Source organism: Poecilia mexicana, unplaced genomic scaffold (assembly GCF_051168715.1).
Source record: "Poecilia mexicana isolate PSO_F unplaced genomic scaffold, ASM5116871v1 scaffold_23, whole genome shotgun sequence".
Taxonomy (NCBI): domain Eukaryota; kingdom Metazoa; phylum Chordata; class Actinopteri; order Cyprinodontiformes; family Poeciliidae; genus Poecilia; species Poecilia mexicana.
The window spans coordinates 121,403-144,352 of record NW_028263392.1 but is presented as its reverse complement, the minus strand read 5'-3'; the positions used below and the strand labels follow the sequence as shown (position 1 = coordinate 144,352).

Below are 22,950 nucleotides of genomic sequence, written 5' to 3'. Positions count from 1 at the left end.
AAAGGAGAAGAACATATATTCGATAATTAAAGAACTTTGAAGAAGCTTTTGCTTGTGTAATATGAAAACATATTCACAATACCAGTCAGTAATAATTCAGACGGTCCGTGAAGGCATCCCAGGTTGTTTATAAGCTGGGTGTTTACTGCTTCCTCTCGGCTAGCAGCAGAGACAGTAGCTCCAGGTCCCGTCCCGTCTCGTCCCAACTCAGGGTTCCCTAGCCGTGGCATGTCCCGCCATGTTCGACCTGAAGGCCGGCTGGAACCTGTCCTTTGCCGGGTGCGGCTTCTTGGGGATCTACCACATCGGAGTGGCCAGCTGCCTGCTGGAGAAAGCCCCGTACCTTGTGAAAGGAGCCACTCGGCTGTACGGGGCCTCTGCCGGGGCGCTCACCGCCTCAGTACTCGCAAGCCAAGCATGCATAGGTAAGAAAATATTGATTACTTTACTCATACTTCTTCATAGAATATAATAAAAGCCTTTATTGACATGTATTTGTTGCTTACTGTTGATATGTGAGGCTTCAGTGTTACATATTATTACAGTTTATGAATGCTGCAGAAGACAGGAAAAGTGATTTGGAGCAGATTGTTCAAAAGTTAACTTCCCTCTGCATGAGTCAAAGCCAGTCTAACTCCCATTCTCATGAATAAGCATAATTGTAGGAAGCGATCAACAAACAATTGTCGGTCTCTACCGAGCTCTGCACGCTGACTGATAAATAGGCTGCTCTGACCTCTGTCATGAGAAACGGTTCACGTGGGCCATAAAGTACTGATCGTGTGCTGCTGTTGTGTCTGTCCCAGCGAAATGCTGTGAGGACGTCATCGAGGTGGCAAAGGAAGCCAGGAAGAGAAACCTGGGCCCACTCCATCCAACCTTCAACCTGGTGAAGGTCCTGAGGTCCGGCCTGAACCGGGACCTGCCCTCTGATGCTCACATCCTGGCCTCTGGCAGGCTCTGCGTCTCTCTGACCAGAGTATCAGACGGAGAGAACGTGCTGGTGTCAGAGTTCAGTTCCAAAGAGGAGCTCATCCAGGTGTGTGTGTGTGTAATGGTGTTTGCACTGAAAGTGTCCCGGTGTTCTGACTGGACCAGCGTTAACCATGTGTTCTGTCATAAGGCTCTGGTCTGCAGCTGTTTCATCCCCATCTACTGTGGACTGATTCCGCCATCCTTCAAAGGAGTGGTAGGTGTAATGTTACTAGAGATGAGGGTTAATGATTAATTAGATTAATTGATTATTTAATCATCAAATAACTTACTTAGTAATTGATTAATTGTTAACTGGAGTATACAAACTAAAAAAAACAGGCATTTGCTGAAAGAACTGCACACTCAGAGCAGTAATGAAGCCAAAACTGTACAAAAATATATACATGTTCAGTTAAGCACTACTACTGTCACATGTTGACAGTAGAAGGATTTTTCTTTTGCTACAAATAATCAAGCGTTCACTAAAAGAATTCTATTATTTCTTTTAAAACAGTGAAATGTTTATTTCTTATTTAAAAGGGGATTATTTGTTTATTTGCATCTTTTAATGTATTTCTAATATTGTACAAAAATGCTGAAGTGGTTAAATGAAAAATCTGAAGAATGTGCCATTTTTTTATTTGATTAAATGTGTCAGAATAATTGATTACTAAGTTGCAGCCCTACTTATGATTATTAGTAGGGCTCAAAACAAACACAATCCATGTTTGTTTTCACTAAACGGGTAAAAACTGTAATTATAATGATGCATTTTAACTATATCAGGTCTAATGAAAGCAATGTTTGATTTATCATAAATCTAAGTCACACTTCATTTTTGATTTCATGAAATTCTGAAAAAACATAAATCTGGTTAACTTTGAAACAGAATCATTTAAGTTTGCTTCAGGTAAAATCATTTAGAGTTCTGAATTGCCTATTATCTGTAATAAAACATATAATAACTAAGCTATTCAACAGCTGTTTTGACCTCTTGATTTGGAGCCCAACCAGCATTCTGACTGAGCTCCTGTTACTGGTTACATTGACTTCCACAGTCATTCAGTTCAAACAAAGTCTCCCAGATTAGATTGGATCCTCAACGCAGTGATAAAGCTGTAAAGTTAAGTGCACTGCTCTGGAAGTAGATAATAATCCACCAGATAAATTCATGTATAATAATGTTGCAAAGTACAGTTCAGTCTTCTAGAAGTTTCACTTTAACACACAAACAAGCGAAGGATTTTCAGCGAACTGTTTAACATATAGAGATCAATAGTAGATAAGTAATGGCCAGAGGGGACGCAGGATCACCAGGGAGAGGGGAGGGGTACTGCTGTCTCATGCAGTGTACATGTATCTACTTAGAAGAGTTCTGACATCAAATAATTTAAGGAGTATGGTCTCAGAAATGCGCATGTAAGAGTGGCAGAAAAAGCTATGTAAACTGGTGATAACACCAGATAATCACTACTATCTTGATAGAAGGCTGTCACCAGGAATTCACTAAAAACTGATACCCCAAAACAAAAACAATGGCTGCACACCTGAACAGATCCACTCTGTGGAGAAAGTTTCATTTCCCTGTGATTATAAGTGAAAAGATTTCTGGGTAAGGCTTCTTCTAAGTTCATGTTACGACTGGCTCAAGGCCAAAGCAAAACGAGAGGCAATGCAGGGGTTAAAGTGCACTAAAAGGAATATTTATTAACAAAAACAACAATGGATTGTGGATGTCAGTATCAGTGGTGTAATGCAAATATTTGGATGTGTTGTATGAGTGCATATGGAAGTGTTGAAATGGAAAAACAAAGACAAACGCAAATGTGCAAAAGGAGGGAAGCTGAGGCCAACAACAGAGCCCTTAAGAAAAGGGCCCCAAAGGGGAGCCTTTAAAAATTCAAAAATAAACAAATTTAAAATGTTTGAGCTGGTAATACATTACCAAAGATTTTAGTGTTCAGGAGGACCGTTGTCACATCAACCTTCATGTCCCACAGCCATAAGTTGCTGTGCCCATCATGTCTGGTCACTGGTTAAAAGGACTGCCAAAGAATGGTAGAGCAGCTAAAACAGGACATGTACTTATTGCTTCAACACGTTCAAAATACCTTAAGAGTTGCTTCATTCTGTCTATGTTGAGTCTATGACACTCTGCTCACTTCCCCCTTCGCTAAGACAGGCTTCTATCAGTGTTCTCTTAAAGAAGGACAAGGATCCTGACCTCTGTACCTCCTATAGGCCAATATCTTTAATGAATGTGAACACAAAGATTCTAGCAAAGGCCCTGGCCCAGAGACTTGATCGAGTTCTTCCGACAATTATCGCCAAGGAGCAAACTGGCTTCATAAAGGGGCGTCAACTTTATTACAATGTTCGCACCTTGTTAAATGTTGTTTATTCGAGGGAGACTACGGTAGCGCCTGAGGTTGTCATATCAATCGACGCTGAAAAAGCGTTTGATCGGGTTGAATGGATATACCTGTTTGCCATTTTGAATAAATTTGGATTTGGTAAAAATTTTATATCGTGGATACGCCTTCTTTATACACTGCCCTGTGCCAGTATTATTACCAATAACAACCGATCCGAATACTTCTTTTTAAATAGAGGTTGCAGACAGGGCTATGCCCTGTCGCCCCTCTTGTTTGCACTTGCAATAAAGCCTTTGAGTATTTTTCTGAGAACCTCTCCCAGTGTTAGTGGAATCACCAGGAGTCATGCAGAACTAAGGCTATCGTTGTATGCAGATTATTTGCTTTTATATGTCACCAATCCAATAGGAACCTGCCCCACAATTGTTAAGTTCTTTCACAGATTTGGCCAGTTCTCAGGGTATAAAGTTAGTGTCGCCAAGAGTAAGTGTTATCCTGTTAACTATTTAGCCCTGCAGCTCTCCCAATCTGATGTTCCTTTTAAGCTGTGCCCTTCAGGTTTTCAGTATCTTCGGGTCAACATAAACAGATCTTTTAAGTCTCTGTACTCTAAAAATTTTCTCCCACTCTTGGTGGACATTAAAAACAACTTTCAAAAATGGGGGTCCCTCCCACTCTCATTGGTTGCAAGAATAAGTACTGTTAAAATTAACATCCTGCCAAAATTTCTTTCTTTTTATGTCTACCTGTATTTTTACCAAGAAGTTTTTTAAAATCATTAGATTCAGCTATCTGTCATTTTTTGTGGAATGGCTAAACACCCATAGTAAGACAAAAAAAATACTTCAGAACTGTAAGCTTTATGGTGGTCTCTGCCTACCCAATTTTCAGTTTTATTATTGGGCAGCTAACATAACTAAAATTGCTTTCTGGTCTAATTCAGTTGATATACCCTGGTGTTGACTAGAAGCACATTCATGTCCCTCAGCCTCACTTTGGCTTTGCTTACAGGTCCAACCGCTGTGAATCCCTCTGGCCAAACCAATAACGTCATAGTTGTAGATACCTTGAGAATATGGTTTCAGTTTAGGAAACAGTTTAAATATACAGACCCCATAGTCTTGACCCCACTTTTAAAAAAACCCGGTGTTTACACCTGCTCTTACTGACCTGACCTTCTCCTTATGGCAGGATAAGGGACTAAAATGTTTCAAGGATTTATATAGGGAAGGGTTGTTTTGCTCTTTCACTGATTTGGCTTCTGAATTCGATCTCCCACCCTCCCATTTGTTTAGATACTTCCAGATAAGGGCCTGTGTAAAAACCTTATTTCCCAACTTCCCTCACCGGCTACCTGAGCAGCCGTGGGGCAAACTTACACAACTTAACCCCCTGCAAAGGTCTTTAATTTCAAAGATTTATAACTCGATTCAATCATATGATGTCTTTAACTACGAACACTGAGAGCTTGGGAGCATGAACTGGGGCTGGTTTTTGATGATTGGTGGGAGGTTGCCCTCACAGCCATTCACAAAACTTCTATATGTGCCCGCCTGAGCTTGGTACAGTTCAAAGTGGCATTCAGATGTCATTATTCAAAAACAAAGGCTGGCACGGTTCTACCCAAATGTGGTAGATGTTTGCGACCGCTGTGGAAACTCACTCTGCAATCTTGCACATATGTTTTTCACATGCTCAGCCCTCACAAATTTCTAGCAAATTTACTTTTGCACCATGTCTGTTGTACTTTTGAGAACTATTGAGACTTCAGCTCATACTGGTATCTTTGGTCTCCCAGAGCAATATAGTCAGTACTCCGCAAGAGAGTTGGAAGTGATGGCTTTTACCTCTATGATTGATCGCTAGGCGCCACCTTCTCTGTAACTGGAAATCAACTAGAGCTCCATCCAGCACAATGTGGATAAGTGAGGCTATGTCCTTTTTGAGAGTTGAGAAAATTAGATATACAACACAATATGGAGAGCGACACCCACAACACCATCACCCTTAGCATGGTCCAGCACCACACTCAAAGTTACTGCTGTCTCATAGCCAGCAACACCAAAAGGGCATCAACCAATAGTGAGCTGAGATCTCCACAACACCAAAAGGTCACATCACTGCTTTCCAAATTTTCCTCAGGGTTCTCCTCACCACATATGACCACACAAAACAGGGAGAGCCACACCCACAACAACCCCGGCATGGTCCAGCACCATACTCTTAAGGAATTCAAACAAAACGTGGGCTAACTCCTCTACCAGAACAGTCATTTCACAACCAGTCTGGAAGCACACTTTTTCCTTCCACTGAACTTGAAGCTTGAACAAGTCCATTTGCTGTCCACCAGATAAACTAGTGACACTCGCCTTTAAAGACGGAGACGAGTTTTGACAAGGCTTACACACATCAACCTCAAACAAATTAAAAATTTCTAAAAGTGCCGATCATATTCAAGGCAAGATCATAACTGCTCTTAGCACATATCTCCAAGATGGGTTTTAACCATTAAAAGCCTCAACCTGATCCATGGTTTATAACGACAGACAAGTGACAATTTAATTCGTCAAAACTCAAAATAATCACCCGCAGTGTGTCCCTGCCAACTGCCTATCAAAGAAGCTTACTAACTCAACCCTAGTCTTTGTGAGGCGTGACGATGGGTTTTTATGCATTTAAAAACCAGTGGTACAAGAAAGGTGACCAGCAGGCTTTCATCCCCTCAAAACCACGGAATGCTCCTGAGCCCCTGAAGGGAAAGGGGAAGAGGGAAGCTCTACCCACTGTACCTCCACACTAGTAAACAACGCGGTGAAACCCTTGTTGGGAAATGCCGCTAAAGCCTACAAGGGGACACCTGCTCAACAGTTCACTAGGAACTTCTGGCCCACTTTTTGCTTCTGGTCATTCTTGTTTTACGAAAGTTTTCCACTTTTGTGTGTATTGGGAAAAATATGTACTTGCTTTAAAAAGCCTAAATAAAGAGTGAAAAACAGACAGGTGTTGTGGGAAACTGATCACTGGTAAAGATAAAAACTACATAAGGATATTTTAATAAAATTCTGAAAGCTTAACCTGAACGTAGTACAAAAGACTCTTTTCTAAAAGTGATAAAAAGTGAGCAGTAAAAGCAGCTTTAGCGCCATGCCATGTTTAAAGTGAGGGAAAGTAAAATATATAAAACGGTTTCACATGCCACAGTCCAGCTTTTGGGAAGAATCCAGATAAACCTGAGATCACTGAAGCAATTACTGTGAGACGCTGAATACATAGTAAGCATAAGGATAGCTCACTTTACTGGGATGTTATGTTGCCTGTGATTACTGATAAAGATAGAAGCTGAAATCACATCTGTGTCTCGGACATGTAAACCATGTAGGAACCTTGTCTTCTCTTCTCTTATTCTGCTTCCTGAACATTGCATTCACAACGCCACAGGATCTATTATTTGTGACAAAACGGTTAGAGTTTATGGACAGGAAGTCTCCTCCATGTGCTATGTATAGGGTCAGTGCACTGTGTCCTGTCCACAGGGATGTTTACTTGCCCTTATCTTTTCTGTGAATAGATGTGTTTGTTTGAGGAATAAGAACTGCAGATAGTGAAATAGGACATAGACATGAATACACAGGAGAAGTCACTATGAGAAACTTGCATGCTTTATTGTTTCTTCACAAGTCATTGCCAATGTTGTCATTGCACATTAATTACAGAAAGTGTGTTTTGGACACAGGCTTCATATTGCCATTGGTGAGGATCCTGTGTCAGTAAATAAAATGGAGAATACTCCCAGTGCATTCTGGGAGTCCCCCAGCCTTGACTTGCACTGCATCAAAAGAATTCGTTTTGCTTTAAATCAAGAAGCCCTTAATAGAACGTGGCATACTGCAGTTGTCTAAAAGATCTCAAGCATCTGCACATTATGAACGAAATTCAAGAACAGATGAGAACCAGCATAATTAACTTTATCAGTCTGGACATATTTATAAAGCCATGTCAAAAGGCTTTGGGATGGCAGAGAACCACACTGAAAACCATGAGTACACATGGAGAACACAGGAAACAGTGCCGGACCTTCTGTTGCTTCAGTGCTTCTGTTGGGTCACCACTGGTTTTGGCCTTGGATCTGATCCATATAGGCCATGGGAGGCCTCTGTTGAACTCTGACCAAAGGGCCAAAAACGTGATAATTCCCAGGATTCTCGCACAAATATTCTGTGGACTGGTGAGACAAATGTGGACCTTTTTCTAATAGTTTTTCCAGGAACTGTATGACTGGAGCTGCTACAGTGAAAAAGTCCTTTTTCAGGTTCAGGTCCTGTTTTACCAGGAAGCTTTTCACTCTTGGATATAGGGCTGGACAACAAATCAATAACAATATATAATGTGATAAATACATGATCAATATCAATAGTTCCCACAAATCTGAACCAGAAGTGATCCGCACAATTTTAGTAGATAAGCTTGTGCTCAATGAATAGCAGACCCATTGCTTCCAGACCAGCAACAAGAAAATATTTGGACAATCTTGGCCACTGTGCGAGAGAGAAAGTTACATGAACAAAGTCACTGCTTTACATCATAACCAATCATCATAACAAACACAAAAACACAAAGTCATGTAACATAGAATCAACAATCAAAACATTACATTAAGTCAAGTGACATCATTAAATTCATAATTGATTACATTTCAAATACAACTCTAAACAGGTGGGTTTTTAGTCAAAATTTAAAGGAAATTTAAATTTTTAAATTTAAGTAACAACCCTCTGAAAGACTGAATTGTCAGATAAACAGATAAACTGTTAGATATCCTTTCTGATATTTGATGATATGTGAGATATGCATCCCCAGAATCAGAACCAAATGAGGAGAAGCAGCATTCAGCTGCACCACAAACAAACTTCCAGATAACTGTAAAAAAGCTGAAACAGAGTTCCTTTAAATTTAAGTTTAAAGATATGATATATCATCATTAAACATTAAGATTAATGATGATACTAACTGTAATTCAGTAGAAGTTCCCCTACAGTTGAGTGTTCTGTTTTCTGCGAAATGTGAATTGTGGAATTGTTAATTATTCACAGAAAATTCACCTATTTGCTGAGCATCTCCCTGTGTGTGCGCGTGTGTGTGCGCGTTTGTGTGTACGCGTGTGTGCGCGTGTGCAGCGGTATGTGGACGGTGGAATCAGTGATAACCTGCCTCAGTCGGAGCTGAAGAACACCATCACTATCTCGCCCTTCTCTGGTGAAAGTGACATCTGCCCTCGGGATAACTCCACCAGCTTCCATGAGCTCCGCTTCACTAACACCAGTATCCAGATGAACATGGGGAACCTGTACCGCCTCAGCAGAGCTCTGTTTCCCCCTGAGCCCAAGGTAGAAACTCCCACAATGCTCTGCTCTTCCTCAGGAAACCATTTAGAACCTGGAGATAGTGCTGTTTGTGCCCCAAGTACATCTTGCTGCAGCAAACAGAAAGGACCGTGGACGGACCACTGTCAGTCTCATACCTTATTTGGAAATGGGACCATTGCAATCTGGAAGTGAAGGGGGCGCCATTTCCTATACTTCTGAGGAGATGAAAAGTTAAAACTTGAGTTAAAATGTTGTTTCAACTTGAGATGAGTTAAAACTCAACCTACCTAACTAGAGGTTGTACACAACCTCAAATTGGGTAACCCCCAGGCCTTCTTAAAAGGTAGAGTCTTTGAGAACGGTTCTTAAAAATATAGTCAGTGTTTTCAGCAAAGTTGAGCTGACTGTCCAGGAATGATGCAAGGAATTTAAAATTTGCCACAGTTTCAACAGGTTGGCCATCAAGTGAAACTGGAATCACTTTCAGTTCTTATTCATCTCATTTAATTAGCTCTACTTCCTTAAGAAAATGAAAAAAATATGTTGTTTTATAAGATAATTTATCTTTTACGGTACCAGTAATGCCAAAATTAATAGTAAATAAAAAGACGTGGTACTCTGATTTAGTAATTTCATTATATTAGTTGTGTTACCACCCTCACACCAATAGAGGCAGTCACAAGCCCGAAAAGATCCAACTAAGGAGCAGATTTAGAAGTACACCGAAAGCTACAGAATTTGCTAAAAACTGTGAGCTGCCGTGAAGTAAATAAAAGAAATAAGTTCAAATACATTCTGAGAGTGAAACTCCTTCCTAAAGGTGAAAATGTATTACATATTTAAAAAGAAAATAAAAACGGAAGTATAGGAAATGGCGCCCCCTTCACTTCCGGATTGCAATGGTCTCATTTCCAAATAAGGTACGAGACTGACAAGTGGTCCATCCCACAACTTCAGAAGATGCTAACTCTCCTGCCCCCAGGTGGTCACACAAACCTGGCTCATTCAGATTTAACTTGACACTTTGTAAATGGGCTTCCTGTCCTTTTCCTAATCATGGTGAATTTTATTAAAGATGGGGTTTTTTTGGGTCAAAAAAACCGTCTTTGGTGCTGATCAGGAATGTAACCCAAAACTTTATATCGGTTTAAATACAGTTAAGTGATTATGTTCATCCGTTTTCATCAAAATCCAAATAGCTTTTTTTCAGTTTGGACTTTCATTTAGTTGTAATGAGATCACCAGTCCAGAATGTTTGTGAGACTCAACAGTCAGAGTCATACTATGCATATTTTCACAAATTCAGCCTACTCTTCTCTTTCTATAAACACATACATGTGCATATTTATATGTAAAATTATCTTTTTTATTATACCCTTTTCTATTTGAAATGTCTTCAATCAGAGTAAAAGTGGAACTGAAGTCAAATTGCTTGTTTTTGTGCACAAACTTATAAATCTGATTCTGATTTCAATGTTGACCAAAAATCGTGAAACACAAGAAGCTGTTAAGAAACTCATCCAAATGATGTAAGAATATTTGTAGAACAAATTTAGATTTATTTTCTTCTTTCTTGTAGACTTATTTTGAAAAATTTATGCTACCCTGCAGGTAGTCAGAAATAGCAGTGGCAGGTGAAACAAAGCCTCTGACCTGATGCCTTCCTGTCCCTCAGGTCCTGGCTGACATGTGTCAGAACGGCTACAAGGATGCTCTGCGCTTCCTTCAGGAGAACAGTGAGTCCCATGTTGTACTGCAGCCTTGTCTGAGCTGCACTTAGCCTGAGCTGTGTGGTCTGTGTGTGTTTGTGCTGCCAGACCTGCTAATGCTGGACTGCCCCAGTCGCAGCCTGCCAGACAGCTCTGGAATCGGCCCCGGCTCTGGCCCCGGTTCTGACTCCAGCAGCTGCTGCTCCAAGCCTGCTGAGAGCACCAAGGAGTGGGTGCTTCGTAGACTCCGCCTGCTGCACAACAAGCACTGGTGGCTGGATGAACACATTGTTCTGCCCACTCACATAAAGAAAGGTGGGATGTTGACTCTTAAGTATGAATGTTGATCATTGCAGATAAGATGATGCCTCAGCATGCAGCTGAATAATCCTCCTCATCATGTCTGACAGTGTTCTGTGAGGCCTGCCAAGACAAATCGGGCCTTTATGCCAGAGTGTCTGGCATGCTGCCACTGAGAGTTGCTTCCTATATGCTGATGCCATACACACTTCCAGTCCAGTCTGCGTATTCTGTGGCCCAGAGGTAAGCTGGAGGGATCCGCAACATGTTTATTAAAAGTTTAGATTTTCCATCCAGTTCCAAATGACAATTAAATACACATAGGGTAGTAGCTGTAATGTGACAGTAACTGCTAAACATTCTGTGGGTATTAAACATTTCTTCATAGAATATGATATATGTGAACATGTGGTGCACATAGGTTTGTGGAGTGGATCCCAGAGGTGCCTGCTGATGTGCGCTGGCTGTTTGGGGTGGCAGGTGACGTGTACAGACAGGCCTGGAAACCCAACGCAGCCACTGCCAATAGGTGAAGCATCTGAAACCATCCATTACTTCACTTTAAAGTCTTTAGTGGGCCTGTAGTAGGTCCAAGTATCCAAGCTGAGGAAAACTTGGATAAAGGTACATTTCAATTGACCAGTCTATTTGTTTCCTTGAAGGAGAGGGAAACAAATATGGACATTTTACCACAATAAAACGTCCATATTGAAAGCAGTGCACTGTGTGTCACTGAGCTGCTCACAGTTGATTTGATTATTGATAATCAATGAAAAAACAGTGGAGAAAATAGTCAAACTAACAATTCTGACAATATGAACAGCTTTGGAGGGTTTTAAATATCATTAATTGGAATTTATCGTGACAACGATAATTAACATTTTTATCATGACAAGAAATTTACCACAATAACTGATAAATGATAAGATAAATGCCCACTCCTATTTCCATACATAGATATTTTTCCCGATTAAAGCTTTAGTAACTTTTACAAAAATATTTGTTAATAGTGTCACCATGTTATGACACTACAATAAGAGACAGATTATTTGTGGGAGGATTGAGCTATTGCTGTCTGAAGAAATGCATCGCTCAGAAACAACCAGAGTCAGGAGGAGGGTCTAAGCGCTGTCAATCATACTTGTGTTCCTGATGCTCAGGATGTGGAGAAACAATTTATTGTTCCACGAAAACCATTTATCCGTGTTAATTAGCTTTAGCATTCATGGAAGTCCAGGAGAAGCTGTGGCGTAGCAGAGAGAGTTTACACAAAGTAAAAATTACTAGTTGGACTGGCAAATTAATTCACTATAACATGGGAATAATGTTTTATTACAAGTGAAATAACCTTCAAGTGAAATTAATACTAGTACTGAAGGCCAGTGAGATTCCAACTGGTAGTGGACACGCTCTCCTGAACACGCTGAACCATAAAATAGCATATCAACCCAACCCGACCAGGTCAGACTAGACCCAACCAGGCCAGACCCCACCAGGTAATACCCGACCTGAAGCTCTCAGTGGAGAGAGGTACAAGTGGCTGACTTTGCAGAAAGTCTCACATTATCCTGGAATTTAATAAATACAAATTATTTTGATGACCCTAACTGATTTAAAAATAAAATATTTAGTCTGGTTTCATGTCAGATAGTAAAAATAAAATAAGTGGCTCTATCTGTTCTTAAATGATTTCAGATCAGATCTGTTCATTTATAATCTCTTGTTCTCTTGTGCAGTGATCGCTGCCTGAGGAAGTGCTTGAGCGTCCCGCCGCTCCCTTCTGAACCTGAAAGTCCCACACAGACCATCGTTCCTGCTCTTTCTTCCTTTGACCTCCACAGCAACTACTGGGACATCCCATCGTCTACCTCCTCCTCCCTCCCTGCTCCCCACTCCCCACAGCAAGTCTGCTTCTTTGTTGGCTCACAGGATGAGCCTCAGAGCCCTGAACGGCCGTGAAACCTGGCCTTTGACTGGACTACATTCTGCTCCCTCTGGGTGGAGGGAAGGTGGAGTGAGCCTCATGAGGACTTGGCCCCTCCCACTGGGGAGCAGAGATGTGCTTCAAGGCAGAGGAATGTAACTCTACCTGTTAGCTGTAAATTTGCACATATGTATTTATTCCAAAGCATTTATCTCGATTCAGATTTTATTTTTCTGTCCATTAACCGATCTCTCTCTGTCAACACATTGGAGTTTCACTGTGATTGGTCTTCAGTAAGCGCCTTTAGAAGTCTTTCATGCAAGTTTTGGAGGCGATGGAAAGTCAGTTCTTTGAAAAACTGTTGGTGAATTTGTTTGAAGTCCTTAAAAATGTGGAAAATATGGAGTTTGCTTTCAGTGTTTTTAAAAGTCTTAATATGTATGGAAAAAGATAGTTTCCGAACTTTATCCAATTTTCTAAAAGACAAAAAAAACAAAAAACCTGGACTTCCAAAATGAAATGTTTTTATATTTGCTTTGAAATATAAAAACAGTCTTATTTTCCATTATAAAACTGTTTTTGCTCAATAATGCAAACCATTTACCATACATTGCCTATTTTATTTAAATCTGAAAAGTGACTGCTGAAGTGTGTGGTCAGAAAGATTGGAATTGTTTATCTAAACTTTATTCAGTTTTAATCTAATTCAACCTTAACAATTTCCATCCAGCCAACAGTAATACATACTAATAAAAACACTATTTCAATCAGTTCAGGATGCTTTTATGAGCTGCAGATCAGATGACTGATGAGTAATAATTTGGGGTTTCATAAATAATTAGTAAAGTTGATGCATCTCATTAGTTCTTGGAATCATGGCCTTTCTGTCCCTGATTACATTCTTAGCCTACAACAGAACAATAACACTGTACCAATAGACACACAAAACAATTAATGGGCTTCCAGAAGATCTTGATTACATAATAATATGGAGTTAAATAATGTTGCCTTCATGATTTTGCAGCTGCATGCCAGGCTGTAATATCAGCAACATGTCCATTCAACAGTCATGTTGCCGTACAGTGAGAATGGTTTTAAGGTCTAAAATATGGACGGGGCTAAACATCTTCATAAATTATGTTTCATTTGCTTCTCCTTTTTAATCTAACAATGTACCAGTCAGTTTGTTGCTTTATTTTCACTTAATCTGCCTATTAAAACTCTGCAATACTGTTTTCCTAGGAGTTTGAAATGATTGCGTGGCTTATTTGAAATAATTACAAATATTTTTTTTCTTCCATTCTGATTGACTGAGATGTTCTCTGAAGATTTGTTCCACAACAAGTTCTAGAGCCGTTTGATTTTCCCATCTCCACATCAGTTCAGATGTGACTAAAGTTTAATAAATTCTACATTAACTGAATTTAATGATGGAACTGGAATCTTAAATAACTTCAGTTCAATTTAAAAATACTTTTTATTCCTAAAAGGGAAATTAAATGTTGTATGATGTGACTTTTACAGACAGGTGGATGGAAGGAAAGCTGGAGGAGCAATAGAGCAGGATGGACAATCAGCAGGGTCAGACATACTATTGATCAATCATTAGGAAAGAAGCAGAAGGCAGCACCAACCAGGTGCTGCCTTCTGTGGGGTTAACATAGAAATGACCAAAGGTTTTACTGCTCTCATTCCAGGACACCACATTTTCAAGCTTGTGTGTATTTGGAGATATCTAAGTTTTCTTTTTTCTGTTACCAATAACTTCAACTAGACTTTTGAGAGAAATTCTGAATTAAAATCCACGTATGGTTAATGATGTCATATTGCTTGTTCAGCCATGATTTTTTTTCCTTTATGTTGTGTGTTCTGTAGTTATGATGGGTAAGGGTTTTTTTTTCAAGATTCAAAATAAAGTTTTGAATCTTGAAAAACTTTCAAGTTTGTTTCATTTGTTTTGGCAATCATGATTTGTAGAATTTTTACACTAAACAAAACAACAAGGACTGGCCTTACCTTCCTGGGTCAACAATAGGGTGGGTGGGGTCTTCACACCCAGACAACCAAACAAGTGAGTTTGGTTGTCTGGAGCCAAACTCACTTGTATTAAAATGGTGGTTTTACAGTCTTTTGCACTAAGGGGTGTACTTACTTCCTCCACCCTTGTTGAATAAATTATGAACGAATAGAATACGTTGTAGTTTTGTATAGTTATGGTTAAATTATTACACCAATATCTGAAAATATATTTACTTACATTTACTTTTATCCACATCTCCTAGCTACTTCTTTCATGTCATTTGTGTTTTTCTTGTAAAGCGTTTTTCAGCGTCCTAAAATGGAAGTTTGATTCTGTATTATTATTATTATTATTATTATTATTATTATTAGGTCGCTTTCCTCAGTCGGATGATGCTCACTGCGCATGCGTCTTGGATCCTCACTGTCATCATTTGAAGGCTGACCTCACGGTGCACTGTGCTGTGTGACTTCAGTGCATTACGGTAAAAACTGATCTGATTTCAAAATAAATACAGGAGGATAACTAGTGTGGTTTTACGATATTACACCAAACTAATAATTTTTGAAACGCTTAACACTAAAGAAACACTAAAAATATTGTCAGTAAAAAAAAAATAGATTAGCGTTTGGTGAGGAACAGTTATGCAACTCATTGGTGCTCATTTTTTGCGGCCATAGAGGCTTTAAATGTATGGAGTCAACCCAGGACAACTGTAGTGTCTGTGTATGGCGCGTCTTCTCTACCGACTGAATACAAAACTAAGCCTCGTTTTAAAGGTTCAGCGAAAATTTATTCTAGTGCTTAAATTAATTAGTTTTTTTCTGTTTTCTTTTCTATCATAATCCTTAACGAGTCGTAATATCTAGTATTCGCGCGCAAAGCAACACTGCGAGGCGAACTGACTGGACCCGTGGTCTGATGAGGAAGGATGGCGGAGGACGTGAAGGAAGAGTCGGTGACTTCTAACGATGAGTCGGATTTAGCAGCATCTGACGGGAGCCTAAATAACACGGTAAACAGCCGCTTTATCTTGCTTAACGTCTTTTTGTTTAGCAGAGACGTCGCTTTGTGTCGTGGTTTTTAACATGAGCTTACGTCAGGGCTCGCTTATGCGAGGAAAACTGGGCTGACGAACACAAACATTTTACGCAGCTACGTCGGAGCTCCGTGGCCGTGATGAGCCAGAAGGTTTTAACTGTCATCTCCATCCTGACGCGGGTTGTTATGTTGGGACAGATGTTGACAGAAGGCTCCTGTCTCCTGCGGAGGATGGAGATCAGTGTTGCTGAAGCTGAGAAAAGGAGCGGTAAGAATGCAGTCAGCATACAGGAGACCTACACTGTGTACCTGGTTGAGACAAGGTGAGCACAGTAATCCACCGGCTGCTGTTTGAAGATGTCCTGTAGTTTGACACCTGATGTTTAAAAATGCGTGAAGCTGCACTTCCTCCTCTTGTGATGTTGCAGAATTCACCTTCTGTCTTTTTTTTTGTTTTTTTGTTTTTGTCTTGAACAAAATATAAAGACCAATGGATGCAATTGCTGAAGGCCATAATCCACCGCCTGACTCTCTGTGGAGGCGATACAGTGAATTTGAACTGCTGAGGAACTATCTGATAGTTACATATCCATACATCGTGGTTCCTCCTCTGCCTGAGAAGAGGGTGAGTTCAGGGTGGCTCCTCATGAAAATGTCATGTATGTCCCTCATCCATTGTTTCAATACTGCATTAATACTGCTTCCATGGCCTCTCATTTATTAGTTATTTTATGTATTCAGGGATAACGTGCCCAAAGCATTACCCTAGTGGGAAAGCAGCATTGTGGCATTGTTTGTTCATTTCAACACATTTCCTGCTTAAACAGCATTCAGCTGTGCTTGGTATCACTGTCTTTCTGAATGACCCAATGTAAACAAAGCATCAATTGTTAGACAGATGGTCTCACATTTGACTCTGGAATATTATGATTCAGCTGACTTTTTTCTCGACACATCAGTGCATCTTACTGGCGATGCTGGATGTTTCCTCCCTCAGTGGAGTAATTCTCTGTCCAACATGGTGAGACTCAAAGTACCTGAAGAATCTAGAACAGCATGTCTTCTCAGGGATTTGATTCTGTTCTCTCGTTTATTGAAAATAATATGGTTTAGATCAGGTAAACAATTTTTCTTATGAAATATATATCTTATTTTTTGTTGACATTATATTTACACCTCTACGGTAACAACCCAGGTAACACACACATCGAAAGAACTAAAACATATTTGAACATAAATTTTATGGAAGGATGTGCAAGAAGGTATAGAGAGCAAGAAACATGCAATCCAGAGAATTTCACTCTGTAAGCTCCACAATCATAGCTGCATAAATCATAATTCATATATCTGGACTTGTAAATTGAGTCACAATTTTTTCTTTAGTTCATTAGATCAGATGAACTGAGTGAGGTTCATATTAAATATATCAGATTAACTCTTTATATTCAGTAAATAGGACTTTTTGTGATTATCAGAATGGTTTTGAAGCCAGGCTTAAGGTGCTTTTCAGCCATCATCACTCTGTTTTATAAACAAAAACAAGTTTCAACCATGACTTGTTTTTCTTTCTCCCAACAATAATAGACAAGAACCTTCACCAAGCCTGGCTTGGCACATTTTACAAACCTTTCCAGGCGTACAGAAAGGTGGGGGTAATGTTGAATTTTCTGCTTGCAGGCAGAGTTTGTATGGCACAAGCTTTCTGCAGACAACATGGACCCAGACTTTGTGGAGCGGCGCAGGATTGGACTGGAGAACTTCCTGCTCCGTGTGGCCTCTCATCCAGTTCTTTCCAATAACGAGATGCTTTACCACTTCCTCACCAAGGTGTGGAATGTTGCTCCTTTGTTCCTGATCCAAATATGTGTCCTATAGAGCTCAAATCCTAAAGTAAAAAAACATTTCTCTGTGACTTTATGTGGCAGGAGCATGGCTGGAAGGAAATGGTGTATGAGACAGGATTCCAGGCAAAGGTATAGGTGTGCAGCTCTGCTTTCTGTCATCACTGGGATGTTCTGTGTTCTCTGGGTTTGAAAGTTTCCTGACATTTCCTTTGCAGGCAGATTCCAGACTCAGAGCTTTGAGCGCCACCTTCAGGGTGAGAAGTCCACATAAGTAAGTCTAACATTATGAAACCATAAAGTTTCATAATTTTTTGTAATTGCCTAAAATCTTTTGAAGCTGTTAAACCCCACAAAGGAGATACATTTTTAAGATAAGATGTCTTTATTGTCACTGATGTAGAATAAACAATGGCATTTACGGTGTTGTTTGCAGATTATTATGAAATATTCAGTGAAGAGTAGAATTAACCAATGTTCCAGTTACTGTCAATCAAATGCAACTCTAAACATGTGGGTGTCAGCCTTCAGTTAAAAAACCTGTTTCAGCATCTTTACAGTTTTCTGGCAGTTTGTTCCATCAGAGTGAATGTCCTGATGTTTTTTTTATAGCTTTTCCTGTGGGAATTTGCTCTCTAGAGCAGGGCTGTGAGGCAGGATTCAGGGTGGCCCTTCACTCGGACCAGGTTTTCATCTTGACAACCTGTGTAACTGAGGGTGACATCCCTGATATAGAGATTTCTGTGAACCTTAAATGGTCAAAAGTGTTTCTGTCACTAAATAATTATTGATAATGCTGAGGCTTTCATGCTAGAAATATTTCATTAATGTCTTCATCTCAGACGCCTAGTGGAGATGAAACATTACAGCGATGGGCTTCAGTCTCACACTTCTCAGCTGCTTCGAGCACGAACTGTAAGTTCACACACACACACGCGCGCAAACATTTTTTGTAATTGCCTAAAATCTTTTGAAGCTGTTAAACTCCACAAGGGAGTTATTGGGGGGCTAATGCCATCCCTCACAAGATCCCTCCCTGGGCGGTTGGTCGTGGTCGTGTCATGCTTATCAGAAACCACCAGCGGTAGTACTGAGTCCTACTTCATGCAAAATATGACGTACATACTGAAAATGTCACAATTGAAAAATCTTCCTGTTAATTGACTCCTGGCTGTTCCTCTGAGCCTCTCAGCAGTTCTACAGTCGAGACGTATAGGACAGCACACATTCCAATGTAAATCCTCTGCCATCTTTATTACTGTGAACATCAGAACCCAGGAGCTTCTAGGGGATCGTTAGAACATGCTAGTAAAATGTTTTATGCTCAGTATTAGTGGAGAATTCCTGCAGATGACAAAGTGGATCCTACAACCTTTGCATTGCAGATTAACAGTTTTTCTCTGTCCTGCAGAGGGTTGCCGATAGACTGTATGCTGTTTACAAAGTCCACGGAAACTATGGACGAGTCTTCAGGTTTGACAACATGCCTGCATGCATCCTTTATCTGAACTAAAGTGATTTAGAAGTCTCAGTTATTAGTCATAATGCTGACCTTATGCAAGACTGTTTGAACAAATTCATAAGTGTCTCTGATCCCTTGTAAAAATTAATTCATTGGTGTATTCACTACAGTGAGTGGAGTGCCATTGAGAAAGAGATGGGAGATGGACTGCAGAGTGCTGGTCATCACATGGATGCGTAAGAACTCTCTTGTAATAAATCAACTCATCTGATAGTCTGGAGAAGCTCTTCAGTTAAAACATGCAGAAAGACTACATGCTGACAGCAACCATGTTGATCATTCACTTACAGCTATGCTGCCTCAGTAGACGACATCTTGGAAGAAGAGGAACATTATGCTGATCAGCTGAAAGAATATCTGTCCTACGCTGAAGCTGTGAGGTAACATTCAGGAGGGGCTGTGTGCATGTATGGCCCTGGGACTGTTCCAGAAGTCAACAACAGTCCAGCTGTGTGTGACACAATATAAGTCTAGATACAGCTGTTGTGTTTCTGTCCTCAAATGTTTGATAGAAAACATCACTGAACAGTTATCGTCATGGAGACCCAGGAACCCAGCAGCAGGTCAGAGGGAATGTTCAAAACAGGATTATGTTCTACAACAGCCTCACAGCATTAATCAGAGAAGCAGCCAAGATATCCATGGTTACCCTGGAGGAAGTGAAGAAATCCAAAGCTAACGTTGGATCACCTGTTCAGTAGAAAAGTATTAGTTGTGCACAAATCTGGACTTTAAGTTAGACAGGCAAGAAGAAAGCCATTGTTAGGAAAGTCACGACACGTCCTGTTTGCAGTTTCTCAAAAACACTCAGGTGGCCAAATTACACATTGCTCTGCTCATTAAGAGAAATTTGAACTTTTTGATCTTCATGGAAAAACAACAAAACAAGGAATGACAAAGAACAAACACTGTGTGTGTGGAAGCTGGTTAGAGCTGGTGAAAATGGATGGCTCTAAATCCAGGATATCCCAGGAGAAAACCTGTTAGAGGCTGAAGAAGCAAAACATTATTTTTTTTGTATTCTGCACCCTCAGAATACAGCCAGAGATGCAATGAGACGGTTTAAATCGTCCTGAATTCTAATACACCCACTCCATTAATGTTTCATTTAGAACAGATATTCAAAATCATTAAGCATTTTCCCTCCACTTCATTTTGTTTTCTAACCCTACTATGACATACTGTATGAGGTAAATAAATGGAATTTAGTATTGCCTTTGCCTTTGCAGAGCAGTGTGCAGAAAACATGAGCTGAGCCAGTTTGAGCTGGAAATGGCGTCCCAGGACCTCATCTCGAAGAAGCAGCAGCGTGAGGAGCTGGCCACCGGGGTACACCATGCAGGATCATATAGCATCATGCAGCATCACACATTAGGTCCTTTATTCCAAACTTTATGTTGGCAAAAGGATCCAAGTGCTTTAATTAATCTGTTCTGATCACTTCTAAGGCCACAGGTGTATAAAACCCAGCATATAGTTATGCAGACTAATGCTGCAGAAAGTAGTGAAGGAACGGGTTACACTGTAGGGCGATTCTAGCCTACATGACAGGATAGCACTGCTGTAATAAGTCCAGGCATGAAACCTTCTTTTGGAGAGTGAGAAACAGAGGTGTACACGTGTTTTTATTCAATGTATTTAAACTTCCTCTGTATGTGTTTTCTTGATCGTGTCCTGTGGGTGGGTGGGTGGATGGATGGATGGATGTTAGAACCATCCTCCTGGTCTGACACGACTGCACCATACAGACCTGAATGAGACCTTAGGTGTGAGCTAACAGCATTGGTCTGCACAGAGTTCTGGCTTCAACCTAATAGAAGACATTAGAGATGAATTACAGAAGGCATCATGACCCATCCAATATAAAACACTCCCTAAATCTTCCTAAAAGAGTGCATAGTGTTGGGCCATGTGTGAAGGCAGATAAGTGAACGCTTTTGGCAACATAATGTAACATTTATAAACTCAGTCAGGTGTTTTAAACATGTAACTAATCCAGAAGGCAATAGCTTTTCATTTATTCCATTTTCTGTTCTGTTTCTCTTGCTGACCATCTCAGATAGTGCGCACTTTCTCCTTAAAAGGCATGACCAACAAGCTTTTTGGGCAAGAAGCACCTGAGCAGAGGGATGCCAAGCTCAACCTCCTGGAGGAGCTGATAGCAGAGGGGGAAGAGACTGTGAAGGAGAAAACAGCTGAGTGCGAGTGAGTTGCAGACTGTGTGAAAGCAGCAGCATGGCTGATGGATCAGGTTCTGGTACCGCTCTGCTTCATGTGTCTTTTCCAGTGAGCATGCTGAAAAGGCGTGGGCAGACATCGTCCGTTTTAAGGATCAGAAGGACAAAGATCTGCAAGAGGCGCTCATCAACTACGCTCTCATGCAAATCAGCATGTGCAAGAAGGTAGAGAAGAGCCTAAACTCAGCTTACATTTCTGTTAAAGCTCACTGTCTAGTTTCATGTCTACTCTCTTCTTGCAGGGAATACAAGTGTGGAGTAATGCCAAAGAATGCTTTCTCAAGATGTAGAGTCAAAGCCATACAAGTTCTACTAATATAAGTGAGACCTGTGGACACATTTATACACTGGAACATCTTATTCAAGTACTTTGAACGGCGTGGAGGAGATAATAAAAATGACCTTTAACCTGATGTTTAAGCTTTTAATATTTTCAAAAGTTACATGCTGGAGATTGTTTCTTCGGTGTTGGATCTATATGAATGAACACAGTGGGAGGATGGGCTGGTGAGGCTGAAACTAGAGGAGAAGATATGAAAATATCTGAGACTTAATCCAAAGGTATAGAGTGGGAGCAAATTATTAGCATCTCAAAAGCTCAGATATTAGCTGAATTCTGACCCCAAACCCTTAGAACAGAGCAGGAGGAAGCCCAAACCATTCCTTCCACCAATCCGACTGGACGAGGATCAGATCCCAGACCGCAGCGTCTTCGCCCGCCTTTAACCGTACAGCCAGGTAGAATATTAAAGAGAGTGGAATATTGACTCTGGTGCCTGGAAATTAAGTCTTCAGTCAGAGACATCTGCAGATTGGTTGCGAGACTGACCTCTACCAGAGATTCTTTCCACCCACAGCATCACCATCCAAAATGATTCTTTGAAGATACTTTGATGAATTTAGTTTTCATTTCCCTTTCATTCCCCATATTATTTTTGAATTTAATTGAAACTTTGACACTGGTCAAATATCTGGTCAATGTCCCCTTATATATGAAAAACATAATCTTGTAATTAGTCAGACACATAATGGTATTATTTAGGATCATGTAATATAAACTTCAGCGGTGTGTTTATTACCAATGTGCAGTAATTCTATCGCTGGTAAAAATGACATTACAATTGCAAAGGGAAATTCATGTGATCCATACTGGATCCAAAGAAACAGAAGGAAACTCCATCCATATAAATCTCAGGAAAGGAACATGGTGATAAAAGGGAGAAACTTGGACATCTGTCCAACATGAGCAGAAAGGCTGAAAACCTTAAGGTGTAACTCATCTGGTAACATGGCTCAAAGCACAAACTATTACAGTGAAAACAACAAAGCAAAGCACACACCAGTACGGTTTATTACAGATCTACACGGTGAGAGAAACACACTGTTTGTTTGTAATGAACAGCTTGCTGTGTGGACCCGTCTGACAGCTGACAACTATCAGCTGTCAGATGACAGCTGATAGTTTCCACACAAATCAAATCGGATTGTCATCAAAGTTAACTAAACATTCTGTTTAATAAAAGACTTTGAGTGAACATAACTTAATTCTCATCAATTTGTTTGTACTCATCTTAAACGTGCTGTGAACTTTTGGATTAAAAATGCTTGATAACTTCATCTATTTAAGTTGAGTTCATGCAAAA

The 22,950-nt window shown here is 40.2% G+C and overlaps 2 protein-coding genes and 1 long non-coding RNA gene across 5 annotated transcripts in view; 2 read left to right on the top strand and 1 right to left on the bottom strand.

The window, feature by feature from the left end:
• The window catches only part of LOC148152445 (uncharacterized), a 144,213-nt gene that overhangs the window by 93,417 nt on the left and 27,846 nt on the right, over positions 1 to 22,950 (bottom strand). The gene's annotated exons all lie outside the window — the stretch shown is intronic.
• On the top strand, positions 148 to 14,470 carry pnpla3 (patatin-like phospholipase domain containing 3). Of its 2 annotated transcripts, XM_014978004.2 has the most exons (9): positions 148 to 425; positions 807 to 1,039; positions 1,124 to 1,189; positions 8,525 to 8,734; positions 10,389 to 10,449; positions 10,531 to 10,737; positions 10,833 to 10,965; positions 11,144 to 11,251; positions 12,459 to 14,470. In XM_014978004.2, the coding sequence occupies exons 1-9, from the start codon at positions 239 to 241 to the stop codon at positions 12,679 to 12,681; spliced, it is 1,428 nt and encodes a 475-aa protein (XP_014833490.2). In that variant the 5' UTR covers positions 148 to 238; the 3' UTR covers positions 12,682 to 14,470. The 2 variants fall into 2 exon arrangements, with proteins under 2 accessions (XP_014833490.2, XP_087859178.1); XM_088003052.1 differs by lacking the exon at positions 8,525 to 8,734.
• LOC106911220 (sorting nexin-4-like) lies at positions 15,372 to 21,720 on the top strand. Of its 2 annotated transcripts, none has more exons than XM_014978006.2 (14): positions 15,372 to 15,681; positions 15,822 to 16,030; positions 16,194 to 16,332; positions 17,385 to 17,534; positions 17,633 to 17,680; positions 17,767 to 17,822; positions 18,391 to 18,463; positions 18,960 to 19,021; positions 19,181 to 19,246; positions 19,361 to 19,450; positions 20,300 to 20,399; positions 21,130 to 21,275; positions 21,358 to 21,472; positions 21,550 to 21,720. In XM_014978006.2, the coding sequence occupies exons 1-14, from the start codon at positions 15,598 to 15,600 to the stop codon at positions 21,595 to 21,597; spliced, it is 1,386 nt and encodes a 461-aa protein (XP_014833492.1). In that variant the 5' UTR covers positions 15,372 to 15,597; the 3' UTR covers positions 21,598 to 21,720. The 2 variants fall into 2 exon arrangements, with proteins under 2 accessions (XP_014833492.1, XP_014833494.1); XM_014978008.2 differs by having other exon boundaries at positions 15,376 to 15,681; positions 15,906 to 16,030.